This window comes from Notolepis coatsorum, assembly GCF_963971535.1.
Source record: "Notolepis coatsorum genome assembly, chromosome: 20".
NCBI lineage: Eukaryota > Metazoa > Chordata > Actinopteri > Aulopiformes > Paralepididae > Notolepis > Notolepis coatsorum.
Genome location: NC_140184.1, coordinates 16572130 through 16586981, shown reverse-complemented (window position 1 = coordinate 16586981; position 14852 = coordinate 16572130). Strand labels below are relative to the sequence as shown.

The 14852-nt window shown below is 47.5% G+C and overlaps 1 protein-coding gene across 1 annotated transcript in view; it reads left to right on the top strand.

Moving 5' to 3' along the window:
- Positions 1-14852, top strand: part of LOC311247321 (uncharacterized protein) — a 163589-nt gene that overhangs the window by 112499 nt on the left and 36238 nt on the right. The window contains 3 exon segments of the mRNA XM_084337678.1: positions 2609-2731; positions 3467-3658; positions 12735-12862. Of these exon segments, the coding sequence (XP_084193804.1) occupies positions 2609-2731; positions 3467-3658; positions 12735-12862 (443 nt within the window).

Genomic DNA, 14852 nt, shown 5'->3' with positions numbered 1-14852 from the left:
CTAATTATGTTTATGTGAGCTGGTGATTTGAGTTGGCTGGGCCTGGGATGCCTAATGATGTTTATGTGAGCTGGTGATTTGAGTTGGCTGGGATGCCTAATTATGTTTATGTGAGCTGGTGATTTGAGTTGGCTGGGATGCCTAATGATGTTTATGTTAGCTGGTGATTTGAGTTGGCTGTGATGCCTAATGATGTTTATGTGAGCTGGTGATTTGAGTTGGCTGGGATGCCTAATTGATGTTTATGTGAGCTGGTGATTTGAGTTGGTGGGGAAGCCTAATGATGTTTATGTTAGCTGGTGATTTGAGTTGGCTGGAATGCCTAATGATGTTTATGTTAGCTGGTGATTTGAGTTGGCTGGGATGCCTAATGATGTTTATGTGAGCTGGTGATTTGAGTTGGCTGGGATGCCTAATGATGTTTATGTGAGCTGGTGATTTGAGTTGGCTTGGATGCCTAATGATGTTTATGTGAGCTGGAGCTTGCAGCATAGAGCCTAAACATGGTTTTGAAGTGGAGGTGTCTTGAGATCATTCTTGCTGCATTGCATTGATTTACGCAAAATTTGAGATACTATCTCAGCCATGGTTTTCTTGGGGAGGCTTGGGGGATTTTTTTGTACAAGGATATGGGGTGTTTAGGGAATCTTGAGGAGCACAATGTTTAGGAACTCGTTCCAGAGCCCTGGGGAAGGACAAGGCACTACTATAAAACCCCATATTTATAAACAGTGAAAGATACAAAACATACGTGTCACGTTTCCAATCCAGCAGCTGGAAGGAACACAGGTGGGCCACTTAAGTATATAACAGGCAGGTAAAACTCTGACAATAATATATGTTAGTTATAATCATTAGTTACATGCAGTAATCATAGACCACACAGTCACATAGACAACCGCACCACAGCAGCCTTGCCTGTAGTTTGCAGCCTCCTAGCAGGCACGGTGACTAGCGCCCTGCTCTCCTCAATGGAAGGTTTGTACGGTCTGTGTGGAGCACAGTGGAGCAGCAGAGCGCTAAACAGGATCCTCGCACAGGACTTGGCGTTTAGCGTTACATGTAATGTAGGGGTGTAACGGTACACAGTTACTGGTAAGTAGGGCTGTCAACAAATATTCTATATTCTAATTAATAATTGACTTGTAAAAAAAAATCGCCAGATGAGGGTCGCCAGATGATTTAAAAAAATAATAATAATAATAATCATTTTTTTTTTTTTTTTGCAGTCAGGCCACTGAACTTAGAAGCAGGCCAGGACAGTGTTTCTAGTTGCAGCAGCGCAATAGTTAGATAACCTAGGTGGGGAACAACCAGGAGATCACTGCAACTCACACAAGTTGGAGAACTACTATCTCTCTCTCTCGCTCTCACACACACACACACAAAAGGAGCCGCATGTGATTGGTGGAGGCGGGACCCTTACAAAAAACTGTTGTTGCTAATCATTGACACATGCTAGCCTGTAATAATCCCCCCCAGAAAAATCGACTTTGCATTTGATATATTGCAAATATATGCCATCACACACACTGGCATTTAAAGGGTTAGAATTATAAAATTAATATGTGGTGTTATGATCAGGGCAAATTTTTTTACAATTTGTGATGCCATCACAAACACTGGCATTTAAAGGGTACAAATAAAGAAATGCCTGCACCAGAATGCAGGAAATGAAGTCTTTGTAACAAGAAATGTCCTGGTGGGGGACCCCCAGACCCCCTGCTTAAAAAGTGGCCTGACTGGGGCTATATTTTGCACTATATTTCCTGGCCTGAATGATTTCCCCAGTCCGGCCCTGGTTAAAAGCCTCCAATGCTTATTAGTGTGTGTGCGTTTGAACGTGTGCATGTTTCAACCATACATTTCCATTTATAATTTTTTTTTTTAATTATTTAAAATAAATCTTTTTTTACCTCCTATAATAGTGGGGGTCGCGGCTCTCTGACCCCGTTATTTTTGGGTCACGGCCTGAAAAGTTTGGGAACCCCTGCTTTAGATGGACTGACTGGGAAGGCAGTGTAAATCTGCCCACCTTTTAGTGCCGGTTTAGATCGGACTAGATGTTTTATGGACGAGAGAAAGGTCGGGGGTCAATGGAAATGTTAGTAGCTGTTCTGTGAAGTTAAAAGCTTGTGTGTGTTGTGTGTGTGTCTTTTGTGTGTGCTGGCTTCCTGTTCGCTTCAGTATTGATTAAAACATGCTGTTGTTTGTCTTTAAGACATTATTGGCCCCTCAGGTACCTAGCTGAACTTCTCCATGTTTGCACCCCAATTAGAGCACTGAAGTCATCGATGATGTCCCAAGGCTAAAGACTAAAGGCGACCGAGCTTTTGCGGTGGCTGCCCCCAAGTTGTGGAATAGTCTGTCTGCCACTACAAATCCGGTCTGCCCAGACCCTAGAGAGTTTTAAGTCACGGCTGGAAACTCACTTATCATTGGCCTTTTGAGGCTCCTTGGTCCTGTTGTGACTATTTAATTGTATTGACTTGTGGATTTTATATTGTATTTTGTATTTGTCTGTTTCTTTGTACTTTGAAGCCCTTGGGTTGGTGTTAAATGTGCTCTATAAATGAAGGTGACCTTGACCTTGTGTGTCTGTCTCCAGGTGAACGAGTGGATCGTGGAGGTCGGAGAGAGTCGTCTGAAGACGCTCGGGGAGCTGGAGGACAGTCTGGAGCAGCTGCACAGCAAGCAGAGAGACTTTAAAGACTTCTACACGGCCGCATATGTACGTCACCGGTTCACCCGCCCTCTTTATTTGATCCTCCAATCACAACCGTCGCTTCCCTCGGACAAGCATTGCGATCGGAGGATCGGGGAAAGAGGGTGGGGTTTGTGACGCATTACACATCGATACACATCACGCCCATCACGCCACAGCAAAACTCTCTCTAAATGGTAAATGGTGCATTTATATAGCGCTTTCATCCAAAGCACTTCACAATTTTGTTTCTCACATTCACCCATTCACTCACGCATTCACACACCGGGACAACCATGACGATCTGCTCATCGGGAGCAATTTAGGGGGTTTACGTGTCTTGCTCAAGGGCACGCTGCCTGGGAGGAGCAGGAATCAAACGGGGAACCTTCCGACGACCGCTCTACCTCCTGAGCCACTGTCGCCCCCCTCTCTGTCTCTCTTTCTCCAAGGTTCCATGCTAGAGTTTAAAGGGGCTCTCAAATGCAGCGTTGCAGTCATAGCTTTCCTCCATATTTCACTGTTGTGTGGTTTTACCACCTCAAAACAAAAACACCAAACCATGACTTTAAATGGTCACGGGTTAGAGAGCGAGCGGCCCGCGGCGACCCTCTGTACTCGACGCTCCCCCCCCCCCCTCCGACCAGTTAAACCACAACTGCATCATTAACCGCAAGGGTACACGACTCCCTCCTTTGTCCCTCTCTCCATATCTTATCATCCCTCTCTCTCTCTCTCTGTCGGCCTGTTTGATCTCCCCAGGAGCACTGTAAGGGCGGGCAGGCGCTGCTGAGACGCCTGGAGCGCTGGGAGGACGTGTCGTCGCCCCAGCTGCAGGTCTACGAGGTCAAAGTGCGCTCCTTCTGGGTGCACCTGCAGGACTTCTCCCAGAGGGTGGAGGACACCAGGGACCACATCGACAAGACCGTCCGCCTCTATGAGTTCTTCGACAAGGTACCGTCTCTGCCTTTCCTTGGGTCTTTGATGATAAGGTACGACTGTGAATGTTTAAAGAATTGGTGGGGATGTTTCTGGGCTTATTGTTGTGTTTCGTAATAATCGGAATCAGAATCAGAAAGGTCTTTATTGCCGAGTAGTTTACACGCACAAGGAATTATATGTTGTTTGGTGCGGCATTAACAGACAGACAATTACAGTAGAATCAAATAAAAGGTAGAATCAAATAAAATGGTATGTAAACTAAATAAAAATAGAAGTATAATATAATTATTAAATAAAATATAAAATAAAATAGGCCAGGGCTGTACAATTGTGCACAATGTGGTTGAGTATGCATACACGAATTAGAATAAAAACAACAATGGAATATTTAGCAGTAATGATGAACGATGATGGAAGTTGATCTTTTTTTTAAGTCGTCTCTGGCCTTTTCTTTTTAGAAAGTCTTCCCCACACCGGTGGCGACGCAGCATTTCTGGGTGGAAAGCACTCGTTAAAAGAGTGCACCGTGTTTTTCCACTCTCTGTTGCATAATGTACTGTAGATATATGTTTATTTAGCTAACTCCTTTCTCAACCACCTGGTTTGGTGGGATGTGGTTAAGGATGTGAGATAGTAGTCAATACAACAATAGCTTCAGCGAGTCAGTCGGTAGCGTGATCCACCGGTTGGATATTGAACGGTGTGAACGTGGACAGAGAGTTACTGTGAGCAGGAAGGAGAGACGGACCTATGGAACCAGAACCAGCTCTTCCGTCATAGGTGGCTTCATAGGTGGTCATGTGACATATGTTCATCCATCACAGAATAAACGCAGATTGTCGCAGATTGAAGAGAAGTTATATATATATAATTTCTTTTGCTTTTGGGATTTGGTACATACCCATTTATCAAGCCTATGACCATATGTTGCCTGGTCATCATACGGCATTCATTCAATGTCCATAACTATATTAACAAAAGGTTATATCAGAAACTAGCCACATCGTTACTAGAGGACGTCAAGAGAAGTTATTTTAAAGGATGTTGTCCTACTGTGAGATTTGGAATTGTGGTTTTCCTGTTACCCCTCACTCTCTTCCTTTCAAAGCTGTGGGCAAGTACAGGCCTGTATTGTTTGTGCGTGCATGTACATGCAGGCCAGCTATGGGAAAAGCTGTGTGTACATTGTGTGTGAGTGGGCAAAGCGTGCGTGCGTGTGTGTGTGTGTGTGTGTGTGTGTGTGTGTGTGTGTGTGTGTGTGTGTGTGTGTGTGTGTGTGTGTGTGTGTGTGTGTGTGTGTGTGTGTGTGTGTGTGTGTGTGTGTGTGTGTGTGTGTGTGTGTGTGTGTGTGTGTGTGTGTGTGTGTGTGTGTGTGTGTGTGACTTCACTTTTCACAATCAAACAATGAATTGGCTCTCGAATCACGGAAGCCTCGCACCCGAGCTACTGTATGCCAGCTTTGTCCTTTGCCATTCATAGTCCTACAGTAGTAATGGCATTGCATATTTTTTCTGAGAATTAATCAGATGGTTTTTTTAATTACTTTTGCCCCTTGAATAACATGAATGATTTGTAAATGCACCGGTAAGACTCAGTATGTTCTGTTTGATGGACTGTGATATATATGTGTAGAATCGGCACGGTAAGGTTTATACTGAGATGCTGTAGGAAATCAGCATTGGAATAAACCTAATAGTCAGTCTGTAAGGTTTATCAACACAGCCTCTAGGGAGGATTGTCGTACCAGGAGCCTGGGAAGAGAGAGAATAAGACTGCACCAGTGTATGTATGTATGTATGTATGTATGTGTGTGTGTGGGGGGGGGCACTTGTATGTGAGATCACCGCATTGTCAATTTCTTCGTTTCCTTCAGATCAATGCCATTCCATTGGTCTATCTACATCCGTAGCTACTAACACTCTCCTATTGCAGCTAAGAAACAATGCTGCAAAGAAACAAGCTCATAAACATTAACCTAGTTGTAATTGGAACTCATTAACCTGCCTACGTACAGTATAACTAGACTGGCGCTGAGCTCAGAGGTTCGACTTTGACCTGGAGCCGAATAAACCCTTTTAACTCTGTGGCGATGTTTAGTGTTGCAAACTTTAGCAACAGCCATTAAAACAGCTTGTATGCAAATCCACATTTTCATGCTGGGCCAAAATGTGCCCTGTGAAAACATCTCTACTTCAGTAGTTTCATCACTGTCCCATCTTAATCTTCAGCTATTGCATCATAGACTGCTATCTCTTGTCTGTCTGATCGCCTCAGCACCACTTCACCTTGTGGCGTGTGGGTGGTCTCTACACACCTAGCTCATACTCAGCAGTGCAACAGGTCAGCCAGGTCAGAGTTGAACTTTCCCTTCTAGTCTCCCCTCCTACGGTCTGCGTCTCCACGTGACAGCTGCCTCCCTCCACGGTCTACTCGCAGACCGCCGTCACATTTAGAAAATTAGCATAATCATACCCCCTCGCACGACGAGCACATACCCCACCCCCCTCCCCCTACAAAACCACTCAACTGAGTCTACCCCGAGACTCTGTGTACACACAGATCCCCCTTCCACCATCTGCTAGCACATTGACCCCCCCCCCCCCCCCCCCCCAGCCCAACCTCACCGCCGCGACCATCCAAAAGTAGAGATGCAGCTACGGTGTTATGACACAAAAAAACACGTCCTATTCTCATTCAGAGCATCGGCTGAGGGAACCCACGTGCGACAACAAGCCTATTGTCTGGTCGTGTGGCGCTAATCAGGGTGGGTTTAAGTTAGAAGGCTAATAGGCTAATAGGCTAATGGACTTTACTCTGCTGGGGTGATAACTCAGAAGCACCGCCATCACTGTGATGGTTTGTATACACAGCCACTACGAGCTGTTTGACATTGGGTGGAGTGATTTCTACCATTACGCCTGAGTAATGTATTTCCTTGTACTTCTTTATGTGACAGCCTGCCTCTCAAAATGACCTTGGGTGGCGGCGCATAGCCCGTCTGTTTTTACTATGTGGGCTAGTTTACACAGCTTGGTCTGGACTTAAGAGGAAATATTTTGTATGCGGTAGAGAGAGAGAGAGAGAGAGAGAGAGAGAGAGAGAGAGAGAGAGAGAGAGAGAGAGATGTAATTCTGTAATACTTTCTTCGGTGAGTGGGGGGGGGGGGGGGGGGGTGTATCTGTGTGTTTAGCATTTGGTCTGAGTGAAGAGTGGTATGGATCGAGGAGGGTGGCCTAGGGAGTGACGCACCTCACCTCCATAATATTTGACTGTTGACATTCCCTCCCTGCTTAGGTCTAAATTAGAGTGGGACGTGTTAGGGACGTTAGCCCAACGAGCAGGATCAGACTACCATAATACATGGTGTAGATGCCCAATGAGCAGGACCAGACTACCATAATACATGGTGTAGATGCCCAATGAGCAGGACCAGACTACCACAATACACGGTGTAGATGCACTGTAAGGGGACAATTTAGTACAAGACATAACAATTCAATACCTCAGACTCAGAGAATATGACTCCGTTTTAGGTTTTCAGAGGAACAATGTTTTCTAACTTTATTGTGTTGTGTACATTCATGGTTAAAGAAAGTAGAGTTTTGAGTACTTGGGGCTATGTCAAAATAATTTCAAAACAGAATTATATGGTTCTTTGTCTGAAGAATTATATGGTTCTTCTAGCTCATGTCTATCAAAACTTTACAACATTTCATAGATTAGCATACATACACAGATTAAAGATTAGCAAGAAAGGTCATCAAATATTTGGTTGACCAATGTTGGCCAACATATACTCGTACACGACTCCTCTCCTAACCGAGGACAACGAGGCTTCAAAGGTTGTCCATTTAGAGACGGGGCACAATGGGACAAGGGGGACTCTTAACAGTATTCCCTTTACAAACAGCCGTGCACCCTTTGTGCTCCGCCACGCTCCCCTGGTGTACAATGTGCATCTGCAGACCCCTCCACCACGACACATATTCTGTGACAAATGCTTTTATATTGACGCGTGGCCGTCCGTGCCCTGGACTCATCAGAAATCAATGATGAAGGGAAAGTGACAGTTTGCATTGAGGCCAGGGCGGCGGTCCTTGGGGGTGTCTTTGTAAATAAAGTGCAGTGCCGTACTGATCTCCTATTGATGACGCTGTGGTATGGCCTACAGGCAGGGCTGGGGGGGGGGGGCGAGGGGTGTCCGAGGAAGGTGCGGTACCCCCTTGTGTCGCGTGTCGGGTCATTGAGCTCCAGATGGCCCCATACTGTAGAGAGGAGTGACAGGTGGGGGAGGAGTGTTCGTGGCTGAAATCCGTCTCACACTTCTGATGGGAACACAAAGACCCTGCCAGACTAATTTCATACGACGGAAGCCACTGGACCTGCTACACATTCAGCCTACAGCTATGGATCCCTGTACGCAGGCAGTACAGTACTGGGCTGAAATCCCTGGCTTTGCCATTAACTGTTGTTTTAACCCTTTCACTACCACACTACAGAAGGTTATAACCCTTTGACGTGTGTCGTAGTGAAAGGGTTAACCCTTTGTCGTGTGTGGCAGTGAAAGGGTTAACCTTCTGTATTGTCGCAGTGAAAGGGTTAACCCTTTTGGTAGTGTGGTAGTGAAAGGGTTAAGACATAGTTTTTTACAGTCAAAAGCACATAATGGGAGTTATATTTGCATAAATTACTGTTTTTAACCATCTCTTTCAGTGTTACATTCTCTTTCCATTATACTCATTACATTATTTACATCATTTGCGTACATTACAGGCTTGTGTGTTACACACTGTTGATGAATACACTGCCCAGGCCACACTGATGATGAATACACTGCCCAGGCCAGAGCACAACGCCCTGCATCACAATGCGTTTTCCATATCAAAAGATCAAGCATTTCCTTCCTGGACGTTTCACAAGTTGCCATAATCTGGTATGAATGACGCTGAATGACAGAATTGGCAGCGGGAGTCAGTGTTTTGTATTATGAGACCCTTGAATGGGGTCTGGCTCAGGACTCTGTCCCGGGACCCTGTACATTGACAAACGGGGGAGGGGCAGCACCTCTGTGTCGCCTTGTTCTCCTGCCCAAGGCTCTTATTAATGATCGCTAAGCAGCCCTAAGCCTGCACTTAAGAATTTAACCAGCGAGCTCTGCGGTGCCAAGCGCTGCCAATAAGACTGCTTTATCTCACACTGGGACTCTAAGATGGTAAGCTGTTGCTTGATCCATCTTCTGTACGCTCTCCCATAGCCACACACTCAGTCGCTCACTCGCTAATTCTCTGAAGATTGAGGCTGAGCTCAGCACGACATTATTGATGTGATGCAGGGTTCCTTGCCTCTCCATATCCAGCCCTCCGTATCCTCTTCCTCTTCCTCCTCCTCCTCCTCCTCCTCCTCCTCCTCCTCCTTCCTAAGACCTCCCCTCTGTAAGTCTCACTTGATGGATATCTTGGAACAGCAGTAGTTGTGGTGGTTGTCACTTTTCAGATGAATGTGCCTGTCCTCGAGAATAAATCAAAGGCTCCCAACATCAAGGAGCCCCAGAAGTTGAGCACAGTTTCGTACAGAGTGCCGTTTCCGCTCAGAGCGCTCGCCTGGTTAACCGGAAGGTTCCCGGTTGGATCCTGGCTCCTCCTGGCAAGAGTGTTGGAGGTGTCCTTGAGCAAGACACTGAACCCCTAACTGCTCCAGGGGGCGCTGCGCCACTGGCCACCCTGCACTATGACCTCTCTGAGGAAGTGGAGGACTGTGTGTAATGTGTAACTAGGAGGGATATGCCAAAAGACTCATTCCAATTGTCTTGTGGACTGCATTTAAATAGCACTTATATCCAAAGTGCTTTACAATTTTGTTCCTCACATTCGCCGACGGTGGAGGCGACCATGCAAGGTGCCAACCTGCTCATCAGGAGCAGTTAGGGGTTAAGTGTCCTGCTCAAGGACAATTTGTCACGCTGCCCGGGAGGAAAGGGAATCGAACCTGGAACCTTCCGCTTACCAGACGACGCTCTACCTCCTGAGTCACTGTCGCCGCCCACTATTAAATGGATATGACTACATTGATTTGCACACTGGCTTTTATTTAATTGATAGGGTTAATTTACTCCTATAGCTAGACTTATAAAAACACCTGGACCCTAACCTACTTTTAAAAAGATTGTTGTTTCTTGTTGGAATACAAGAGGTTGTTACAACAAGGTCCACTTCAGTACGGATCCTGGATCACCAGGGTGTAACTGTCACCCAGATTAATGCTGCCAGGTGGTGATGCATTGTGGTCTGATATGACAGAAGGTGTATTGATATGACGGCCTGAACAGGCTGGAAGCAGCAGAGGTATTGATCAGGACATCGATACACAGCAATGTCTCCAAGGAGCGCCCACACACACACATACATGCACGCGCACAGGGCACGCTTCCTCCCTCCTCTCTCAACTTAACCAAGTATTGAAGTAAATTACCATCTCAAAGCCTGTCCAAACGAACCCCTATCAAGCGGACCAGAGGTGGGATCATAGCATGAAACCTGCTCTGTGGGTTTGGTACACGCTCCCCCTTTGTGCCCGAACACGTACGCACCATTCACTCTTAAGGCAAAACGGACATGCTGTCCATTGAGTGAACGCCGGTCCCGTGGCAGGGTGCAGGGTGCCGGTCCCTGGGAGCTGAATCATCCCCGCGCTGCCTGGTGGAGGACTTTTCTTCAGGCTCATTTGTCAAGCTCATAGAGCGCCGTCCAGAGCGTACAATAACTAACAATACCAACACGGCCACGGGCACCAGTTAGCCTCATCCATCAGCCCACACCACTGGTCACTGACAGACTGGGGGTGTGTGCGTGTGTGGTGTGTGTGGGTGCATGTGTGCAGTGAAAGCCTGTTGGTTTTCACACAGTCCAGGTAGCAGTCCAGTGCCAAGTTTTCCGTCTCTCTCTCTCTCTCTCTCTCTCTCTCTCTCTCTCTCTCTCCTCTCCCTCTCCCTCTCCCTCTCCATCCCTCCATCCCTGCTTTCACTCAAGTGGCTTTGTAGTGGTGGCGACAGTGCCCCCCCTCCTCCCCTCTCCCCTGCCCGTCCCGCAGTTGCTGGGGAAGGCCCATCTGGTATTTAGCCCAGTAGCATTTGCCTGTGAATAGGGGGTGAGGAGGTGGAGGGAGAGTGGGAGGGGGCTAGCCGGGGCTACCGGGAGGCTCCAATCAGTGTGTGAGAGTGTATGCATGTGCGTGTGTGTGTGTGTGTGTGTGTGTATACACGTCTCTCAGTCAGTCAGTGTGTTTTCAAGCCGGCGTCAGGATGACCGCTGCAGCTCCCTGCTCTGCTCAGGGAACTGCTGTTCTGTCCGAACCAGAGCCTGGACACACTGAGGTAGGGTGGATGGACGGATGGATGGATGGGACACATATACACGCACACACACACACACACATACACACACACACACACACACACACACACACACACACACACACACACACACATACACACGTATAAACATGCAAAATAGGAGGATAGAAAACACAGGAGAAAGAGGGTCTTACTCCACACACAGACGCTGCTGTGTTGTGGTTGTGTCATGTAGCAAGAAACGTTTGGATTCTGCTTCTGAATGTCTGCTGTGTTTTGTTTTGTATGTGTTGTTGTTGTTGTTGTTGTTGTTGTTGTTGTTGTTGTTGTATGTGTGAGGCGTTGTGTTTTGCTGACATGCTTTGTGTCAGTCATTTGACCACGTCTCTCTGGTTTAATCTGGTGAACTTTACTCCGAAGAGTTGAAAAGCGACCGGTCAGTAGTTGGAATCTCGTGGAGGGTTTCTGGGGTTGAAAATTAGCTCCATTATTAGTCTGAATGGACATTTCACTAACTCCCTCCTCCACTCCCCCCCCCCCCCCCCCCCCCTCTCTCTCTCTCTCTCGCTCTCTTTCTCTCTCTCTCTCTCTCTCTCTCTCTCTCTCTCTCTCTCTCTCTCTCTCTCTCTCTCTCTCTCTCTCTCTCTCTCTCTCTCTCTCCTTTCTTCCTTTCCCTCTCTGAACTGGCTCCCTCTTAAAGTCATCTGAAATAGGAAGCTGCTAATGAATGTTAAGTGTGGGTGTGAATTGCGGTCTGAGGACCAGAGGTGTTAGCTTGTGATTAGCGTTAGCCACGGGGGTTTATGCTAGTGTATTTCCTCCAGTGGATGATTCAACCATTTAAATGATATCAAGCAAAGTGTGCTAATGGAATAGCAGCACCTGTACAAGTTAGCCCCGGGGCTTAGAGGCTAGAATGAGTGAATAGCCCCCGGCTTTGCGGAAAAGACGGGGTGCGTTTGATTCTGTACATCCACGTGGATGAGGCGTTGATTGCTTTTCTCCTGGTCTTACTTACTCTCTCACACACATACAACGGAGTGTGTCTGTGCTGCTGTCAATGTGGGAACCCGTGTGGGTTTCAGTAGATGTGAGAGCATGCAATTCAAGTGTCTGTGCTTCTTGTCTGTGAATGTGTGTTACACCAGTGCACACATGTGAGCGTTGGCTTGTTTGTGACTTATTGAGCCGCAGCTGTTGCTGTCTACATGTTGGGGGTGAAAAGGAGCTGATCAGGTTGTTCTCCTGTGTTGGTGGCAGACGACTCCGACCAGGTGGGCACTCTGGACAGGAAGTAAAGACACTCGGGTGGTCGGATGTTGTCTGTGATTGTAATGATTATACTCTGTGATTTTGTACGACCATCAGCCGACGGTGAATCGCTATAAAAGAACAGTTTGATTCTGGTGACCCCCAGAATGGTGTTACAGAATCCTGCATGCAAACCCTGTGGATGTCGCCGCTGTGCTGGTTGTAGTTCTACAGTCTTTGTCAGTGTGGTGCTTAACAGGACAGGGAAACCACAGCGATAAGTGAATAATTAGCAGTAACAGCCTCTGGAGTGGATCGCTTGTGACAGTTCTCCCGTCCTGTTTGTGACGGCGGGTTGTGGACAGAAGAGCAGACTGACCCTCTTCGACAGAAAACGGGGGGGCACCCCCCACCCCCCTCGGCTTCCCCGGCCCTCTTTCATCCTGTTTTTTAGGGTTCTCTCCTCCCCTCCCTCCCTGCCCATGGAAGGGTGAACATGCCCCTCTGATCATCCTGCTTGACTGGGCCCAAGGCATGGAGCCCCGCAGGGCCACTGTCCCCCAAAACACAGGGCCTGTCTGCCCCACCTCTCCCCAGCCCCCTCTGGCCTCCCAGGGGTGCTGCCTTTGGAGGACAATAACAAAGTCCCCATGCTCTTTTAATTAGACCCTACCGGCCTTTTGTCGCTCTGTCCACTGTTTCCTCCCGCCTGCCCCCCACACCAGCAGTGTTCTCCAGGCCCTCCTCTGTGGTCCGAGCTTTAGGTAAACTCTTCACATCGGTTCTTAAGCAGCGCTGGCCTCAAAACACGGCTCAGTTCGGGGTAAGTACCCCGAGAGTGAGCGCTAAGTGAATGTGGGCCCTGGCAGAAATGGCCTTTGTCTCTAGTGAAAAGGCACAATGGGAACTGGGAGAGTCACATTTGTTTTGCGGTGCAGCTCACAGCTTGTTAACAAGCAAAGTGATGTCTTTGGGAGCCAGCCTACCTCTGGTTAATTGGCCACCTGGCTGGCATGTGTGCTGCGGTGTCTCACCTGTTCCAGCTCAGCCACCTCTCAGAGTGGTGTTGGTGGTGAGCCTGCCCTGCACCCTTCGGCTAGATTCCCTTCATCCTATTTATTATATGTTTGGGACATGACAACAACTAATTGTTCAACCCATTTAACCCGTTCACTACCAAATGGTTAACCCCTTCACTGCGACAATACGGAAGGTTAACCCTTTCACTGCCACGAGACAACGGTGTGTTAGCCCTTTCACAACCACACTACAGAAGGTTAACCCCTTCAGGTTAACCGTCTGTAGTGTGGCAGTCGGTTGACCTTCTGTAGCGTGGTAGTGAAAGGGTTAAAGGGCAATGTCGCCCACTTGGAAGAATTTGCCCATGTCATTCATGTCCACCGTAATGGTTTAAATTCTGGTTTAGACCTGCCAGCAATACTAGAATATAAACTTATATATATATATATATATATGTCTTTATGGTGCACATTAGGCTAGCTGATACAACATTGATATTCCATTAATCCTCCTAATCAAATTGTGTCTCTATGTGAGAGACAATGAGTGACAGACACATGAATGCCCCAGGCGGCTAATTGACATATGTGTGGCGTGGCTCTCCCGGCACATGGTATAATGTGATAAGTCAAAGACAGCCCAAACGCAAACTCGGTTAGCCCCCCCCCCCCCCCTCCAATATACACACACACAAACATGACATGCACACACACACACTGTGTTCAAGTCCATTAAATGGTTATATTTAATCACAGTAGATAGATTGTGTGTGAGTGTACGTGTGTGCACGAGGGTACATGTGTGTGAGTGTACGTGTGTGCACGAGGGTACATGTGTGTGAGTGTACGTGTGTGCACGAGGGTACATGTGTGTGAGTGTACGTGTGTGCACGAGGGTACATGTGTGTGAGTGTACGTGTGTGCACGAGGGTACATGTGTGTGAGTGTACGTGTGTGCACGAGGGTACATGTGTGTGAGTGTACGTGTGTGCACGAGGGTACATGTGTGTGAGTGTACGTGTGTGCACGAGGGTACATGTGTGTGAGTGTACGTGTGTGCACGAGGGTACATGTGTGTGAGTGTACGCGTGTGTGAGTGTGATGCTTAATAAGCAGATCTTGCCGGCTGAGTGAACGTCATACTGATCATTGTACTGATGTGACCTGATCACCAGCCTGCTCAGAATGAAGGGGAGTCATCCTACAGACCCTCTGTTCTCAGCCCCCGCTGAGCACACACACACACACACACACACACACACACACACACACACACACACACACACACACACACACACACACACACACACACACACACACACACACACACTCACACCTACACTCACACCTACACACACACACTCACTCTATCACTCTCTCTCACACTCACTCACTCTCTCTCTCACTCACTCACTCACTCACTCACTCACTCACTCACTCACTCACTCACTCACTCACTCACTCACACACACACACACACACTCCTGACCTACTGGCCTACTGTAGAGCCCGCCGTATTGTGTTTACATGCAGTACATTCACATGTGAGCCAGTCCACTGCATCCCACCATATGGTCCCGTAATTAGG